Source organism: Hyaena hyaena, unplaced genomic scaffold (genome assembly GCF_003009895.1).
Source record: "Hyaena hyaena isolate Hyena2069 unplaced genomic scaffold, ASM300989v1 scaffold_76, whole genome shotgun sequence".
NCBI lineage: Eukaryota > Metazoa > Chordata > Mammalia > Carnivora > Hyaenidae > Hyaena > Hyaena hyaena.
The window spans coordinates 2,793,793-2,811,042 of NW_024080709.1; the positions used below are offsets into that span (position 1 = coordinate 2,793,793).

Here is a 17,250-nt window from a genome sequence, read left to right on the forward strand (position 1 = left end):
TTCACATGTGTCTACTCTTTAGCCAAACAGCTCCATTTCTAGGAATTTATCCTGAAGAAATGATTGGAAAAGTGTACCAATAGGTTGAAACTGTTCATTGAGACATTGCTAATAAATATTAGATTGGAACATGTAAAATTGCTGATACTTGACCATTTTGATGTCTGAAAACAGCAATTTCATATAGTTCAATGGAGAAGAAGAGAGTTTGAAACAATCCCAGAAGAGAACCCAAGTGGAATTATGGAACAATGGAATTTTACACACACACACACACACACACACACACACACACACTCACCCTATGTATAATGGCATCAGCATCAACATACTACGTGAAAACAGCAGCTTGAACAACAGCATTCATTTATTCCCCTGAGCATTTTCATGGAGCTCTGAGGGTAATGAAAAAGGCTTGGAAACAAACATATGGATTCTAATATTTTGGGCCCTTACTCCCCACTCCACTGTGTTTCTCTGGACAGGGACTTCCTGACTCTTCTCCATCCCTCCCTTCACTCCCTTTCTCCATCCAGATGGAGGAAGACATACTTCTCTGATTGGTCATTTGTCAAGGATGAAATGTGCATGTGTACTTCCTCTTACTGGGCCAGACTGGTTCCAGAGCTGGCTTCCTGTTATCTGCTCTCCCGTCAGCCAGGCAAGTTCAGAGGGGTAGTTGCTGTCCCTGTTGGGTGATGCTGATCATTGTCTGGCTGGGCAATGACTGGGCATAAGTCTAATTCAGAGGCGGAAAGCATTAGAATGCCCACCTGGTTACCTGCATCGGCCATGTCCTCCGAATTTGCTTTTATCAGAGATAAGGGATATATTGATCTTCTTATATACCTAGTAAATTATCCTTACATAGCTAAGATATTTCTTGGACCCCCCCCCAAATCCCTATACACACTACACGCATGTGCTCACAAACATATTCATATAGGCGTATTGAAGTTGAGATATGTCTATATCAATACCTGTATATCTAAAACTGTTTAGTGATGTCTGGGAAGGGTAGGATAACAAAACACTCCCGTCTTCTCTTCATTGCTTCAGCATTTTGTAAAGATCAAAGCTATTGGGGCGCCTGGTGGCTCAGTCGGTTGAACATCCGAGTTCGGCTCAGGTCATGATCTCATGGTTCGTGGGTGCGAGCTCTGCGTCAGGCTCTGTGCTGACACCTCAGAGCCTGGAGCCCGATTCAGATTCTCCCTCTCTCTCTCTCTCTCTCTCTGTGCCCCTTCCCTGCTCATGCTCTGTGTCTCTCTGTCTCTCAAAAATAAATAAACATTTAAAAAGTAAAAAAAAAAAAAAACTTTATTAGGTCGTTAGACTTTTCCTGGGAAATTAAAGAGGTGCCTTAAATTTCACACGTGACCATTTCTACCTTTCATAATACTGGCTACCCTGGTGGCCGGCAAAATGTGTGACTAGAACATTAGTGAAGAAGGGTCATATGAATAAAAATTCCTGAAATTCCTCTTGCTGAAAAATGAATTCATTATCTCCCCGCTACTCCCAAACTGGCTCTCGCTTCCAACTTCAGCTTTTCTTCTCTTTTTTCAGGCTAGAAAGCCAAACCTTTGATTCCTGCTTTAGAGTCCCTGAATTCATTCTGACACCAGGTCCTCTGTTTCATAGGATCTCTGTCCTACATTTTTTTTCCTTTTCCATTCTGACTGCCGGAACTTTCCACCTAGCCATTTCAGATTTCGATTGCTCTCTTCACATCTAGTTCCTTCCAACCAAAACCACAGTCTGCCCATCTGTCTGCCTTGAAGCAACTTGTCTGCCTGGGGTTCAAGGTTTTCCCCAATCAGGTTCCACCTGACCAGCTTTCTTCCTGACTTCCCACAGGTGTTATTTCCTCCCTTCCCTCCCTCTCCTCACATGGTTTGTAACCCACACTCACCTCTAGGGGGAGCTCAAGACCCTCTTCCCTCACCTCCCGTTGATTTGTTGCCCGAAGTCAGTAAGACCACATTAAAGGGTGAAGCTTTAGCACAAAATCAGAATTAAATTTTGATTCCTGCCCAGCTTCATCTACTATTAATACCGATAATATGGACAGTCATAACAGCTACCAGTTTTTGGAGAGCTGACCATGTACCAGCGAAGGTGTATTTCCTGCCGTTTCTCATATACTTCTCCCCAAAACTGTAGAAAAATTCCGTCTTGAAAATGAGGAAATTGTGCCTCAGTGAACATTAGGGGATTTGCCTGAAGTGAGAGGGCAAGTGAGAGTTGGAGCGGAGATGCCATCCAGGTCTATCTCCTCTGGAGCCCAGGTTCTCCATCTGCCTGGGGTGCTTTCCTACAGCCCGGGTATAAATGAAGGTGACAGGGCCCACGTCTAACTTCTCTGTGTCCTTCCTACTGCCTCAATTTACTCATCTGTCAAATGGCAATAATACACATCTGTATTCGCTTTCTGAGGCTGCCCTAACACCTTAGCACCAACGGGGTGGCTTAAAACGATGGAAATAGACCCTCTCTCGGCTCTGGAGTCTAGAAGTCAAAAATCAAGGCGTCAGCAAGGCTGTGCTCCCTCAGAATGTTCTAGGGAAGGATCCTTCCCTGCTGCCGTCCAAGCTACAGGCAGTTGGTTGGTCATCTTTGGCCTGTCGATGAATCACTTCAACGTCTGTCGCTCTCACCACATGGTCTTCTTCTCTGTCTCAGGGTGTGCCCTTCTTAAAAGGACACCGGCCATCAGATTAGGGCTCGTCCTCCAGCATGACCTCATCTTAACTTGATTACATCTGCAAGGACACTGTTTCCAAAATAAGGTCACCCACACAGGTTCTGGGTAGACACGACTTTCGGGGGACGCTGCAACACACAAGCTCTCAAGATTCTACTGAAACTTAAGTGCGACCCTGTGTGAGAAGTCATCTATCCCAGTGCCCAGCGATGCAGCGAATGTCACCGTCCTTCTTTCATCAGACCTGCAACCATAGGCTTTAATGTCCACCTGACTCGGGCAGCTGGCCTCATCTTAGGGCGCAGACAAGCATTCCTTCACCCCAGCCGAATACCAGGGTCACCTGGGGGCATTTATAAGATCCATTCTCAGGCCTCACCCAAGACTCCTCCAATCAGAGGCTCCAGGGCGAAGTCAGGAAATGTGGGCTTAAAAGGCCGCCGGGTGACCGATCCTGACTGCAACCCGGGTTGAGAACCACGCCCTGCGAGGAGTGTGGTCAGAGGTCCCGAGAGATAAAATCCAGTGCTGTTAGAGCGCTTCTGGAGGCAGCGTTTCCTTCTCCAGGACCCTGGGTCGGTAAAAACCCGGGCCAGTGCTTTGGAAAGACAAAACTGGGGGAGGCTCGGCAGATTCAGACTCGTGCGAGTCGTTCCTTCTGGCGGGGAACAAAGCGTCGTTCTGACGCTCGCTCACGCAGGGTTTGACTCACTCAAACAGCGCCCAGCAGGAAGAAGACGGAAAAACAAAATGAAAGCGGAGGAAGGGACAGGTGTCTGCCGTGTTTCCCAATGATTTTCAAGTTGGTCCCGGGCCTCCCATGGCAGACACGGTATCCGGAGGCGGCCAGGAACCCACTGCGGTGACTTTGCAGGGACACACGACAAATTAGAGAAGCAGCAATGGGAGAGGCAGGGCTTGAGGCACGTGGAGAAATAGCAGAATTTGAAATCCGCCGGCAAGACTGCCGGCATTAGTTTAATCGAGAAGCAAATTTGATGCACTTCAACGCATATTGATTGAGGTTTTCCTATGTGTCAGGTCTGGTTCTGGACGCTTGGTTTCTCCCACTGGAGATACATACGTGCCTTGGGGAGTTCCTATCCCTGTGTTCGGTTCACAGTCCTTTCGGGAGCTTCCCGGGTGTAACCTGCAAGTGGCGCCTGTTCTCAGAGGGCGGGGAGAGGCCACTCCAGGCTGGCATGTGGCAGCTTTACTTATTTTGTGGTCGAAGTTTTCATAAGCAAAGGGAACTTGGATTCAAGGCTTGTCTTAGGTGGCAAGGTGAATGGATGCTTGCACCCACCTACCAGATCTTGACAGTTTATAAACAGCCCCTCGCTGGGATCAGTCATGGGCACCATGCTGTGTTCTTGGAGCAGCCCCTGGGAGCAGGAAAGACAAGCAGAAGCCACATTCCAAGGTCAGGGGAGCAGGTGAGGAGTCTCTAGTGCCTGGGTCCAACTCATAGGTCAACTGGCAGTCACATCGTTTTGGTAATATTTCCCAACACTACAGGGAGATCAAACTGTGCACTCAGTATATAGTTGAGTCAAGAGGATTGGAGCTCTCAGGAGAACATGCGTTCTTGTTCAGAAAGGGGAAAAAAGTTTTCATGACACGAAGTGAATAACTAAAATATTTAAATGGTTTGGGAGGCTGAGTTCATGATACAGATGAAAATGGAAATGGAAAGTAAGAGGAAAGCACTACGATCATGGCAGAAGATTATTATTTACGAGGAGTATTATTAGGCAATGTAGGGGGGATAAAAAAGAAAATAAAATGGAGGAGCAGAAGCCAAAATGAGGAGATTAAATTCAAATGTTTGAGGGGGCCTGGATGGCTCAGTCGGTTAAGTGTCTGACTTCGCCTCAGGTCACGATCTCGTGGTTTGTGAGTTTGAGCCCCACATCGGGCTCTGTGCTGACAACTCAGAGCCTGGAGCCTGCTTTGGATTCTGTGTCTCCCCCTCTCTTTGCCCCTCCCCTTCCTGAGCTCTGTCTTTCTCTCTCAAAAATAAACACGAAAAGGGGCACCTGGGTGGCGTAGTCGGTTAAGCGTCCGACTTTCGCTTAGGTCGTGATCTCGTGGTTCGTGGGTTCGAGCCCCGCGTCGGGCTCTGTGCTGACTGCCAGCTCAGAGCCTGGAGCCTATTTCAGAGTCTGTGTCTCCCTCTCTCTCTGACCCTCTCCTGCTCACGCTGTCTCTCTCTCTCTCTCCTAGAAATAAATAAAAATATTAAAAAAAAAACACGAAAAGAAAATTTTAAATGAGGTGAAACTTTATTTTGTTTGAGGGATAACAACAGAGAAAATCCATGTAAAGTTTTGGCAGACACGCATAAAAGATAATTATACCCAGCAACATACATAATAGTTGTATTTTCTTTCTAATAATGAAAACACAATTTGTGACCTATGCCGCTCACCCAAGAGAGTTGCGATGATGTCGAAAAAGTCTCAGGGACATGATTTAGTTTTGACGCAGGAGAACGTGGGTACATTTCCCTGAAACATTTCCCTAATCCTCTACCGCCTTGGGAAGGGGGAGATTATGGAGGTCCTGACAATATCAGTGAAGTCAATAAATTAGAAAAACAAAACAAAACAAAACCAGTGACATTTGGGGTCTGAAGTCCTCATGCCATGTTGACCTGGTCTGTTATTTATTTTCAGTTCTTTTTTTTTTTTTTTTAATTTTTTAATGTTTTATTTATTTCTAGGAGAGAGAGAGAGAGAGAGACAGCGTGAGCAGGAGAGGGTCAGAGAGAGAAGGAGTCACAGACTCTGAAACAGGCTCCAGGCTCTGAGCTGGCAGTCAGCACAGAGCCAGACGCGGGGCTCGAACCCACGAACCGCGAGATCATGACCTAAGCGAAAGTCGGGTGCTTAACCGACCAAGCCACCCAGGCGCCCCTATTTATTTTCAGTTCTTAAAAAACGATCAAGTGTGTAAACCTGACATCCTCCTGGGCTGCCCTTTCCCTTGACCCCAGCCCAGCCCCTGGCCCATCATTCCTGAGTCCCACCTGAAGAAGGGCAGGTTAGCAGTGCGTGACGGTAAGAGGCATCCGGCGCCCACGTTGCTGAGTCATTATATTGTGTCTCAGGTTTCCATGTATCGAAAATGTGCTGTATCCTTCCTTCTAGGATGACGATACCAACCTGAATTAAAGCCTCACTCTGAGACTTCAACACTTCCAAAAAAGGCCTCCGACAAGCTGCGTGAGTCAGGGTTCTCCGGAGGAACAGAAGCAAAGATGTGTAGACATATAGAAAGAGATTTATTTTAAGGAATTGGCTCACACGGTGATGGAGGCCAAAATCTGCGAGGCGAGCCGGAAGTCTGGAGAACCAGGAAGAGCCAGTGCCGCAGCTGAAATCCAAAGGCCATGTGCTGGCTGACTACCTTCATGCTTGAGGAGTCATTCCCTTGTGCTATTCAGATCTTCAACTGGTTGGACGAGACCTACCCACATTATGGAGGCCGATGTGCATTCCTCAAAATCCACCGATTTAAATCTAAATCTCATCTAAAGAGCATTATCACACACACACACACACACAAAAACACCCAGAATAATATCCAGTGTGACGTAAAACTAACCATCCCACAGTCCGACCAGAAATGACTACATCCATTAAAGTCAAGCCAAGCACTTTTCTCTAAATGAAGCACTGAGCTCTTATGCAAGCCTACTGGCTCAAATCTGTAAACGAACCTGGTTTGTAATCCTAACAGCCTTTGTCATCTGGATTCGCAAACCTGGGCAGACGAGAAACAAGAGAAGGAAGCAGACTGAGGAGTTGCAACAGGCAGATTCCAGAAACAGTGAGAAGTGACAGCTCACAGCCTGACAGTGAGGAGGAGACAGAAGATCTTTAAAAAGTAGACGGAAGAACTATAAAAGCTCGGCAGCCTAGGGCCTTTGAGTGTTAAGACAAATTGTTCTCCTTGCTTCATGGAGTGAGGCTATGATGGCGCCCAGTACGGCAACTGGTGTTCTTAATGATCTACGTGAGTCTCTGAGTAACAACACATCAGGATTCGCTGTTACAAGGGACCAGATGGAAGAAAAAGGGCAGTTTTTAAAGGGTGGGGAGGAGGCACGGTAGTCACTAGCTGATAGGCTCTCCCTCCCCTCGCCCCCAACCCTCACTTGTGCATGGGGAATACAGTGCATTCTCTGTTGGCGCTTAAAAAAAAAATTAGCCACTCCACCTTGATCAGGGCAATCGGGGTGTCCAGACCTCATTTGAAGAAAACTATGCTCTTAATCCTTAAGGATTATCATAATATTGATATGAGTGATATTGATACCACTCCTTCTCCGGGGATGGTTCTTATGGCTTCAGTCAATCTAAACATGCCATTCATCTTCTGACTTTCAGAAAGGAGCTGCTCCTTCAGAAAGGAGCAAACTGGCACTTCAGCGATGCAAAAGGATGTTTGCTGGGGACTTCTGAGAAAAAGAGACTCTTTTTCTTCCCCTCCCTAGATGTGTCTCATGAGAGTGTGGTCTCATACTGTTGTAACCATTCTAATCCTGTGAAGGGGGAGGCTGGAACTTTCAAATGATGGGAAAGAGCCCTCTGCATGGAGACGGAAGATAAAGCCAGAGAGGATAAGTGGAGAGAAGTTGGATTCTTATAGCAGCATATGAGCAGCTTGATCAGACCTCACCTGAAGCTGCTACAGGGTTTTTATTTACATGTGCCGATGGATTCCTTTTTTGACTAAGCCAGTTTGAACTCATTTTTGGTTATTTGCTAAGACACGATACCTGACTGATATAAGAAGTCACTCCTAGAAGCCTAATCTTGAAAGAGAATTTTGACTAGAACAGAATGAATTGAAGGGTAGACTAACAACAATAATAACAATACCAACTCAGAAAAAAAAAACAACAACATAGGAAGCACATAATATGTTCCAGAAATTTTCTACAGCTGCACTGACTTCTCACAAAAGCATAGGAGGTTGGTGCTATGATTTTAATTTTAAATGAAGCTGCCGTAGCTCAGGAAGGTTACATGACTTGCTCAAGGTTGCATAGCCAGGAAGAGGACCGGACAGGTCCATCAGAATAGGTCGTACCACTCAGGAATATGCTCTTCTCTTCCTGCCTCTCTGCCTCCTCTCACCTGCCAGGCAGATGGCTGAATAGAGGAGGGTATGAGCCCGAAGACCGTGGTCAGGAAAGAGTAGAAGCACTGGCCTGTACAGTGATCAGGAGAGGACTGGGAAGGCAATGAGATAAGATAAGACCTAGTAAAACTGAGTCACAAGACCCTTCACACAAGACCCTGAGTACTGGGACTCAGCGGTGGACAGGTTTACTTGTAGCCATTACTCTTTTTTTTTTTTAATGTTTATTTTTGAGAGACAGAGCATGAGCAGGGGAGGAGAAGCGAGAGAGGGAGACAGAGATTCGAAAGCAGGCTCCAGGCTCCACACTGTCAGCACAGAGCCTGATGCAGGGCTCAAACTCACGGACCTTGAGATGATGCCCTGAGCTGAAGTCGGGTGCTTAACCCACTGAGCCACCCAGGCGCCTCTAATTGTAGCCATTACTCTTATCTGGCGTTATGATGTAGTTCTGAGGCCACTCATCGTCACTACCAACAGAGCTATGCCCAACCACCACCCAGGTTCAAATCTGGATTATAGTGCCAAGATACTTATAACCCATTTATTCGTGTAGCAGCCATCCGAGCATCTATGTCTCAATAGCACCCTGCTTGGCGAGCAAGACGGTCAAGGTAACTACCCTCATGGACCTTAACAGTCGAGCTGGGGGAGAGGGCAGGGAACAAATAATTGCACCTGAAACAAACAATCACATCTGCAAATAATTATCCTGCATGGTGAGAGCACCCACTGTGAAAAGGGCTAGAAGAGACAAGAATGGAGGGTTCTAAAAAGAACGAGGGAGACCTGGTTTGGATAGGAAGAGGTGTGTGCATGCGTGGGGGCTAAGGCTTCTTCTTGGAAGTGTGATTTAAGTAGAGGCCTTGATGTTTAAATGGGCACATGCATTCTATGCAGAGAGAATTGCATGTGCCAAAAAAGAAACTGGCTTTGCATGTGTAAGGAACTGAAACGGACCGTTAGTGGCTGGGGGGTAGGCAGGGGCTGGATCATGCAAGGCCTTGAGGCCCCCACTGGGACTTTTAGTTTGCATTTAGTCATTCCCTCTTGACTGTTTCCTGAGAATCCTCTCCTGGGCCAGACTGTATGCAGGGAATAGGGATATGGCGATTGATAATGATTATGATAATGCCCAATATTCACTGAGAACTTACCATTTGCTATTAAAACTCTTGTCCGAGATTGGAGGAAGAGTTGTCCTGGTCATTTTTGTGACCCAAAGAGTGTTTCAGATACAGGCAGCTAGTTAAGAGGATTTCCCAAACTTGGCAGATCAAAAGAACTCCTTAGCTTATATGATATGTTGGGGCACAGGAATGAACGGTCAGTAAAGAATTCTTGAGACATCTTGGGTGCAAAAAAGGAGGTTTTATTAAAGCACGGGGACAGGACCCGTGGGCAGTAAGAGCTGCACTGGGGTTGGGAGGGGTGACTGATTATACACTTTCAAGTTGGGAGGGGTTTCAGGAAAGCCTAAGTCTCCGAGTAATTTGGAAGCAAGTCTTCCAGGACCTTGAGTGGCTTAGCTGCTGTTAAGATAAGGTGATTGGAGGGGTGCCTGGGTGGCTTAGTCGGTTAAGCATCCGACTTTCACTTAGGTCATGATCTCGCGGTTCGTGGGTTTGAGCCCTGCGTCGGGCTCTGTGCTGACTGCCAGCTCAGAGCCTGGAGCCTGTTTCAGAGTCTGTATCTCCCTCTCTCTGACCCTCTCCTGCTCATGCTGTCTCTCTCTCTCTCTCTCTCCTAGAAATAAACAAAAATATTTTTAAAAAAAGATAAGGTGTTTTACTACTATCTAGTAAAACTGAGTCACAAGACCCTTCACATGATATCAGTGGGCCATATGCTTGGAGGATGATTGCTAACTATTATCTTGTGGGGACGGGGAGATAAAGGAAACTTCCAAAGGGATTTTTATATGTTAAAGAAGAATTACAGGATCCTGGAGGTGGGTCTAACTTCAAGCTAAGGTTACCTTTTGACCTTAGCAAAATATTAACATCAAGCAGTCCACTTCCTGGAGGAAGTCACTCTGCCTGTCCTGAGGATTTCTCAACGGGCTGTAAGCTGCAAGGAGATTTAATTTTTTTCTACATTTCTTTTGCCTTTGTTTTCCATACCCTGAGGGAGTTAACAACCCTTCAAGTGATTTGGATTCAGTAGATGCAAATTCTCCTGGAATTTGTGTTGATAGCAACTGCAGCAAACACTGGCTTAAAGTGTTTAGTGCAATGGCTTTTTCTTTTTGTTTCGTTTTTTGTTTTTGCTGGACAGATCCTAGTTTGGGTCGGAGGCAGCTCCACTACTTTTCCAGATTATGTCACCTTGAGCAAACTGTTCCACCTCTCTGAGCACCAGTTTCCCCTTCCGACAAACGCAGCTGAAGGCAGCACCATCTCCTGGCGTTGGGGTGCAGATTAAGTGAGCTGGGATTCCTAACGGTCGATGATGACATTAACAGGATGATGGTGAAGACGACATGGAATGCCTCATGATCAGGTGTCCTAGATCACAGTTGGTGGCTTGAAGGACTGTCCTGAGACGGGGCCCAGTTCTTCTGCCCTCAAGCTAGGGTTGCGGGATAAAACACAGGAGCCCAGATAAAGTGGAATTTCAGATAAACCACAAAAAAAAAATTTAGTGTAAGTATCTCCCAAATATTGCATGGGATATACTTATATTGAACAATTACTCGTTGTTTGCCTGAAATTCCAACTAACTGGGCGCCCTGTAATTTTACTTGTGAAACCTGGCAATGGCACCTTAGAGAAAGGAAGGACCCGCTTCGCGCCCCCCACTCCCTCCCCACCCCAAGGCCTCCAGCTTGAAGCCAGGAGCACCCCGTCTGCGCATGCACGCAGGCCCCAGTCTAGGCGCCTCCACTCGCCAGACGCCCCAGTCGATCCCAGAGGGGCCGCTCACGCTTCCTTCAGGCAGCACTAGCGGCCCCCCGAGCGGGGAAGCCCAGGCGCGCCCGCCCTCCCGCCCCACCCTGAGCAAAGGGCGCCGCCCCCAGCGGGGCACGACTGGCCGCGTGGTTGGGTTGTGCGGCGTCCAGCCGCTGCTTCCTACACAGGCTGCTCAGGGGAAGCCGGAAACTCGCTCGCCATGTCTGCTGCGGAGGCGGGGGGTGTTTTCCGCAGAGCCCGGGGCAGGACCCTGGACGCCTTTCCCTCAGGTACTGCCAGCCTTTCGCCCGGGGAGGGGATGACTTCAAGGCTGCGGAACCATCCGTCGGGGGAACCGTTGGTTTGGGCGCGCGGGCCTCCAGCCGGACCGCTTCGGGGGCTGCACCCGGAGGCCGGGGACCGCAATAGTGGCCGCACCGCCCGCGCTCGGGGCTTCGAGGGGCGCCCCTGAGAGACGGGGTGGGGTGTCTCGGCTATGGGGCCTCCGCTGGCCTTGACGTAACTTCCCTAAGAGAGGAGGACGTGGAGGAAGGCGACAGAGCGTGCTCAGCAGGGGCGGGGAGGCGGGGCTTTCAGCCCTGCCCTGCACACGTGACTCACTCAGCAAGCCTTGGCCTCAGTTTCCCCACCTGCAAACCGGAATAGTAACCGTGATCTTAACGTGTGGCGCCCTTAGGCGCCCAGTGCGAGTCGGATGCGGCTATTTCCATTGTGGTGGTTCACCACGGTGCGTTTTATACTCCATAATCCCGATAATCCCGGTTTCCTCCTGCGATAGGGGTCATCCACCAGATGGTATATAGCGCCCGTCGCAAAGCGAGAGGGGAGCCCAGCGTCGTGTCAGAGTTAATTAGGTGCTTGGAGTTTGGGTTCTTGTAAAAATGGATTAAGGACAAAACTTGCCGTATGGGGAAGCGTTGGCAAGTGTAACTCAGTGCGCGACACAGCCTGGGTGCTAAGTGAATGTTAGCCCTGGAGCCGTAAGTCGAGAGGGAGTTTCCTGGTGTCTTGGTCCTCTCTGGCTTTTTGCTGCCTGCAGTCACGGGTCCCTCCTCGGCACCACTTTCGTAACCCCGAGGACAGCACCCCAGATGCCCTGCATGATCTGGCCTGTGCTCACCTTCCATGATTCGTGCTTGTCGTGGCTCCCTTTGCACTGGTTTTCTTGAAGGGCTTTCTGTCTTCAGCTTCCATAGCTAACGAAAAGCCGTGCAGATGGGCCTGACCCGTTCCCCACCTTCAAGCCCCGTTTTAAAATTCAGTCACTTGGCGCTAGTCAGATTTTTTTCTTTGCAACCCTCCTTAAAGTAGGTTCCTGCTGAAGTCCTCTGTCTAAAACCCTGTTTCTTGGTGGGCAGTGGTGAGGTTCTGGAAGGGCATGTGGGGCCAGAGATAAAGCTTTGGTGCGTTTGGGGAAAATACAGACCAATAGAGTGCCCATTCTCTAAACATTTTAATATACCTTTTTTTTTTTTTCACCCGGCATGAGGTTTTTGAGATGTATCTGTTTTGATAGAAGTGGCTCTAGTTCACTCATTTTCTTCCTGGGCAATAGTCCACTGGATGTATTACCTAATTTATCCGCTCTGTTGCTGGATATTTGCAGTGTGTCTTCCCCGAGAAAGGGGTGTGCTCTCTGATTGCAAGGGATGAGTTTGAGACACTGGGACCACAAGGGAGGAAAGGACTGTGGGAGGCGGAGGGGGGAGGGTGTCCATGAGACCCGAGGATGGGTGGTGAGTAATTGACGAGTTTTGCCTTTACGTAATAGAGTGTCAAAGAGGTTTAAGCTACACGTGTGAGAAAACAGGGACCCGTGATCAGATTTCCGTTTTAGAAAGGAGAGTCATTGACCTGGACAAGAATGGGGAGGTGGGAAGAGAAAGCCTCAGAAGAAAAAGTGGCAGGATACTTACCTTGCTGACGTAGGAAGAAGGAAAATGACCCTGGGCTTCCCTTAGCCCCAGTGGGTGTGCTCAATGTGGGCCATTTAGCTCAGTCAGGGCTTTCAGAAGCGGGGCCTTGGAGGGTTGAGCTTGGGACGCCTGGTCTTGTGGGTTAACTTCCCTGGGTGCTGAACCGCCAAGGTGCCTCCATTGCTCTTACTGAGTTTTCCCTGCATCCTCATTTCCTGCTAGCAACTTTGAGAGATGCTTTTCCAGGGTCCCGTGCTGGCCCAGGCTCTGTGGGAATAGAAAGGCTCAAGCTGGTAGGGTTGCCGCAGAGGCAGGCTGGGAGGAGAAAGGGAAGGAACTGACTTTTCCCGGGCTCTTGCTAAAATACACCCTCCCTGTGAAAGAAGTTTGGTTAACTTGAGCCACACTGCCTAAAATCGCAGCCGTGATAACCCTCATACTCGCGGCTCGAAGTCCCCTGCAGCATTAGCTAGAGTTTATTTCTTAGGTGAAACTGAGAACTGTCTTTGTCCATCCAGGCTGTCATAACAAAGCCCCAAGACCAGGTGGCTTAACAGTACACACTTAGTCCTTGCAGTCCTGGAGGCCTGAAGTCCCAAGATCAGAATCCGTGTGTGGTGCCAACCTTCCTGGCTCATAGACGGCCATCATCTTGTGGCCTCACGTGGTAGAAGTGGGGAATGAGCACTCTGGGGTATAAGCCGTTGATATCACTGTGACCTCATCGCGTCTCTAAGGCGCCACCTCCACATATCATCACATTGGGGTTTAGGTCTCAGCGTAAGAATCTGGGGGGCACACAAGCGTGAAGTCTGTGGTAAGCGCTTGAGGACTATCCCCCGCCCTCCCCCACTTGTGGTTCATGTGAGTGGTGGTATTCTGGTGGTAGTGTATGTGAGGCCTGGCTCCAGTCATCCATTCCCTGTAAACATCATCTGCGAGGCTCTGTTGACAGATGTTTGTAAAAAGTAAATTGTCCGTGTCGCATTGGAGAAGCTTCACGTTCCTCAGGCATGTTCAAATATCCATTTTAATTAGTCAAATTGATAATTATATTTCCTTGACACGCATCCTAATGAAGACTACATTCTCCCAGCAAATAATTGTTTTTCTGAAAAATTTACGACATCTGTTTTGAAGACGTTCTAAAAGAGAGAAATAATCAAGATGAAAGAGGTTTACAAATTACCCATCTCTATTTGTTTTCAGGTCCTAAAGTGTCTTTTCTTTTTTATCTCCCAGTTCGTTTTACCACCAAAATGTTCCCTCTTAGAGAATAGGGCTCTTTGGTGGTTTTCTTGAAAAGATTGTGTCCCTACATATTTTAAACCTGCAGCTGTTTTGCAGGAGCCGACCGTATTCACTAACCCCGAATATTTCTTGGTCCCCTCTCATGGGGCAGAAAATAAATGGAATCTCCCAAAAAATAGCTTGCCCCGTGTCTTGCAGGTCACACCTAAGAACTTCTTCTCTGGACATGTTTATCCAGGTCTGAACGGGGCCGAAAATATTGTGGTTTGAAAAATTCTAACAGATCAATGAAGAACATGAAATAAATGCTTTTAATGATGCCATACATTTAGACCAAACCAGTTATCTCTTATGTGAGAAGGACTTCTGTGGCTAAAAGAAGAATTTTGATTATCCCCTCCTCAGTATTATCATCATCAGTCAAAATTAGTTTGTAAAATGTTCTTGCCATAACACTACCAAGAGACAAACGAACTTTTATTTTTGAGTGTCCCCCCTTTTTTGAGTGCCTTTCTATTTTTTTTAATAACTTTATTGAGGTACCCTAACATTCACTCGTTTTAAGTTCACAGTTCAGAGGTTTTTAATAAATCTATAGAGTGGTACAGTGTGAGGATTTTAGAGCCTTTGTGTCTCCCCCCCAAAAAAGCTTTGTGCCTGTTTGCAGTCTTTTCCTGTTTCTACTCTATGCACCGGAAACTACTAATTTACCTTCATCACTTTGCCTTTTCTGGACATTTCATATAAACGGCATCATAAAATCTCTGGTCTTTTGTGACTGGCTTCTTTCCCTTAGCATAATCTTTTCAAGAGTCTCTCATGTTATAGCAAGTATCAGTACTTTGTTCCTTTTGACTGAATGGCATTCCATTGTATGGGGAAACCACATCTTGTTTATCCATTCATCCATTGATGAGCACTTATACGTTGACTGACATTCCCCAGTTTGGACACTGGCTGTTATGAATACAGCTGTTATGAACATCCACATATAAATCTTTGTGTGGACCTAGATTTCATTTCTCTTGGGTAGGTACCCAATTGCTGGGTCACGTAAGTAACTACGTTTGACATTCTGAGGAACTTCCAAACTGTTTTACAAAGCAGCTGCACCATTTTCATTCCACTGCTAAGGTATATGGGTTCATATTTCTCCATATCCTCTCCAATACTTGCCATCATCTGTCTTTTTGAGTCTAACCAACCATATGGGTATGAATTGGTATCTCATTGCGAGGTTGGTTTTCATTTTCCTAAAGGCCAGTGATGTTGAACATTTTCATGTGCTGGCTGGCCACAGTCTTTCTTTGAAGACATATCTTTTCAAATCCTTTGCCCTATTTCCTCCCACTCCCCCCCCCCCACCCGTTGGCCCAGTTTTAATTGCGTTGTGTTCTTATTGAGTTGTAAGTGTTCTTTATATATACTGAATACAGGTCCTGTAGCAAATCCGTAATTTGCAAATATTTTCTTCCATTCTGTGGATTCTCCTTTCACTTGCTTTATAATATCCTTTGCAGCACCAGAATTTTTAATTTCGATGAAGTCCAAATTATCAACTCCTTTTCGTTATCACTTGTGCTTTTGATGTCCTATCTAAGATATTTGCCTAACCCTACATCATGAAGATTTACTTCTGTTTCTTCTAAGAGTATTCTAGTTAAAGCTTGTACATTTAGGTCTAGGTTCATACTGAATTAATTTTTATGTATGGTGTGGGGAAGGATCTAATTATTAGAAAACTTCCTTCTATTTTTTTTTCTTACTACAGTAGGAACCTAGTAGTTGGTCAATGAATAGAAAAAAAATAGCTAAACAGGGGAATTTAAAAAATTACACATTCTTTTAACATTTCCATTTAATGTAAACTATAAAAGTACATCCATTTGCCATTCTTTTGAGGTCGGGCCAAGGACTTGTCTTGGAGTAGCAGTTTACAGATGGGCCTGCCATGGAGCCTTCCAGGCATAAACAGTGCCCATAATGAATCTTTTCCAGCTTGGGTTTTTTCCAGTGGAGGAGTCCGTTAAGAATCCCTTGGAAAGCACTCCGAGTGGAGAAGTTTTCTAGGTTGATGCTTTCTTCTCCCTCTAATCTTTTATAGTTTTCTGCACAACACCTAATTCAATAGTGCTTTATTTTCACCAGCTTGCCTTTAACTGAGTCTCCCTGAAGCCTCCATCTTAGCTTTCTTAGAAGCAGCCCTTTTTACAATTCATACTTCTCTGGTTTACATGTTTAAGTGACTTAAAAATAAGCATTGGTGTGAACAGGGTTGGAGATGGCACCTGATGGACGCATGGAGCCGACTCCTAGGGACCTTGGTTGACCGTCCACGCCCTTGCAGAGGGCGTGCAGAGTGTCGGTCAATCTGGAGGTTTGCTAAGAGCGTCTGTTTCCCAGAGGGGACTAACTGGCAGCTTTTTATATGTGAGAAGCATAGGATTTTTAACGTTGCCAAACCCTGCAATTAGTTACAGGCAGTAGCATTTGCTGCCCTTTGAACCCGGTCAGATATGCAGCCAGACAATCAGGAAATATCTGTTGAGTGAAAGAATGCCCAAAGTCTCCGTGTACCCTTGGTGAAAAGAATAAAAACAACAACAACCAAAAATCGAGTCAGGCTAATGTAGGTCCTCGTTTGTAAAACAAAGGCAGAGGGTTGGCCGGAACCGTCTAAGCTGTGATAACGTGTGCCTTGGCTTCGTTGCATGAGGGTGCCGAGACACTTTGATGATTTCGGGTCCTAAAGAAGTTGGGAGCGCCGAGAAGGGAACGCAGCTCTTCAGGCTGCTGCCACTTTGGCCTCGGCACCAGGACATACTGGAAGAGGCCACAACTCTTTGTCACGGTCCCAGCGCCGTGACCCCCTGAGCCACGCACATCTCTCACCTGGACGTCTCCAGCAGCCTTCTGCATCCACTCCTGCCCCAACAGTCCATTCCCTGGATGGCATTCAGAGTCACCTCTTTGAAACAAAAATTGGGCCTGTCACAGAGCCAGAGCATGAGCCAGTGAGGGGCAGGGAGGGGGGGAGACACAGAATCCGAAGCAGGCTCCCGGCTCCGAGCTGTCAGCCCAGAACCTGACACGGGGCTCGAACTCATGAACTGCTAGATCATGACGTGAGCCAAAGCCGGATGCTTAACCGATTGAGCCACCCAGGTGCCCCTCTTCACGTACCATTTTAAAAGAAAGCCATGCTGATTCTCCCATTCTCAATTAGGGCCCTGTTGATTTCCCTTCTCTCTTTTTTTTTTCTTTACCACACCTGTTACAACTTAGTAGCTGTGTATTTATTCCTGTGACTTGC

At 47.0% G+C, this 17,250-nt stretch overlaps 1 protein-coding gene across 1 annotated transcript in view; it reads left to right on the top strand.

Moving 5' to 3' along the window:
- The first annotated feature begins 10,871 nt into the window (after positions 1-10,871).
- Positions 10,872-17,250, top strand: part of CPPED1 (calcineurin like phosphoesterase domain containing 1) — a 103,168-nt gene continuing 96,789 nt past the window's right edge. The window contains exon 1 of the mRNA XM_039233623.1: positions 10,872-11,039. Within this exon, the coding sequence (XP_039089554.1) occupies positions 10,970-11,039 (70 nt within the window). The 5' untranslated portion in view covers positions 10,872-10,969. The remainder of the gene's footprint in view (positions 11,040-17,250) is intronic.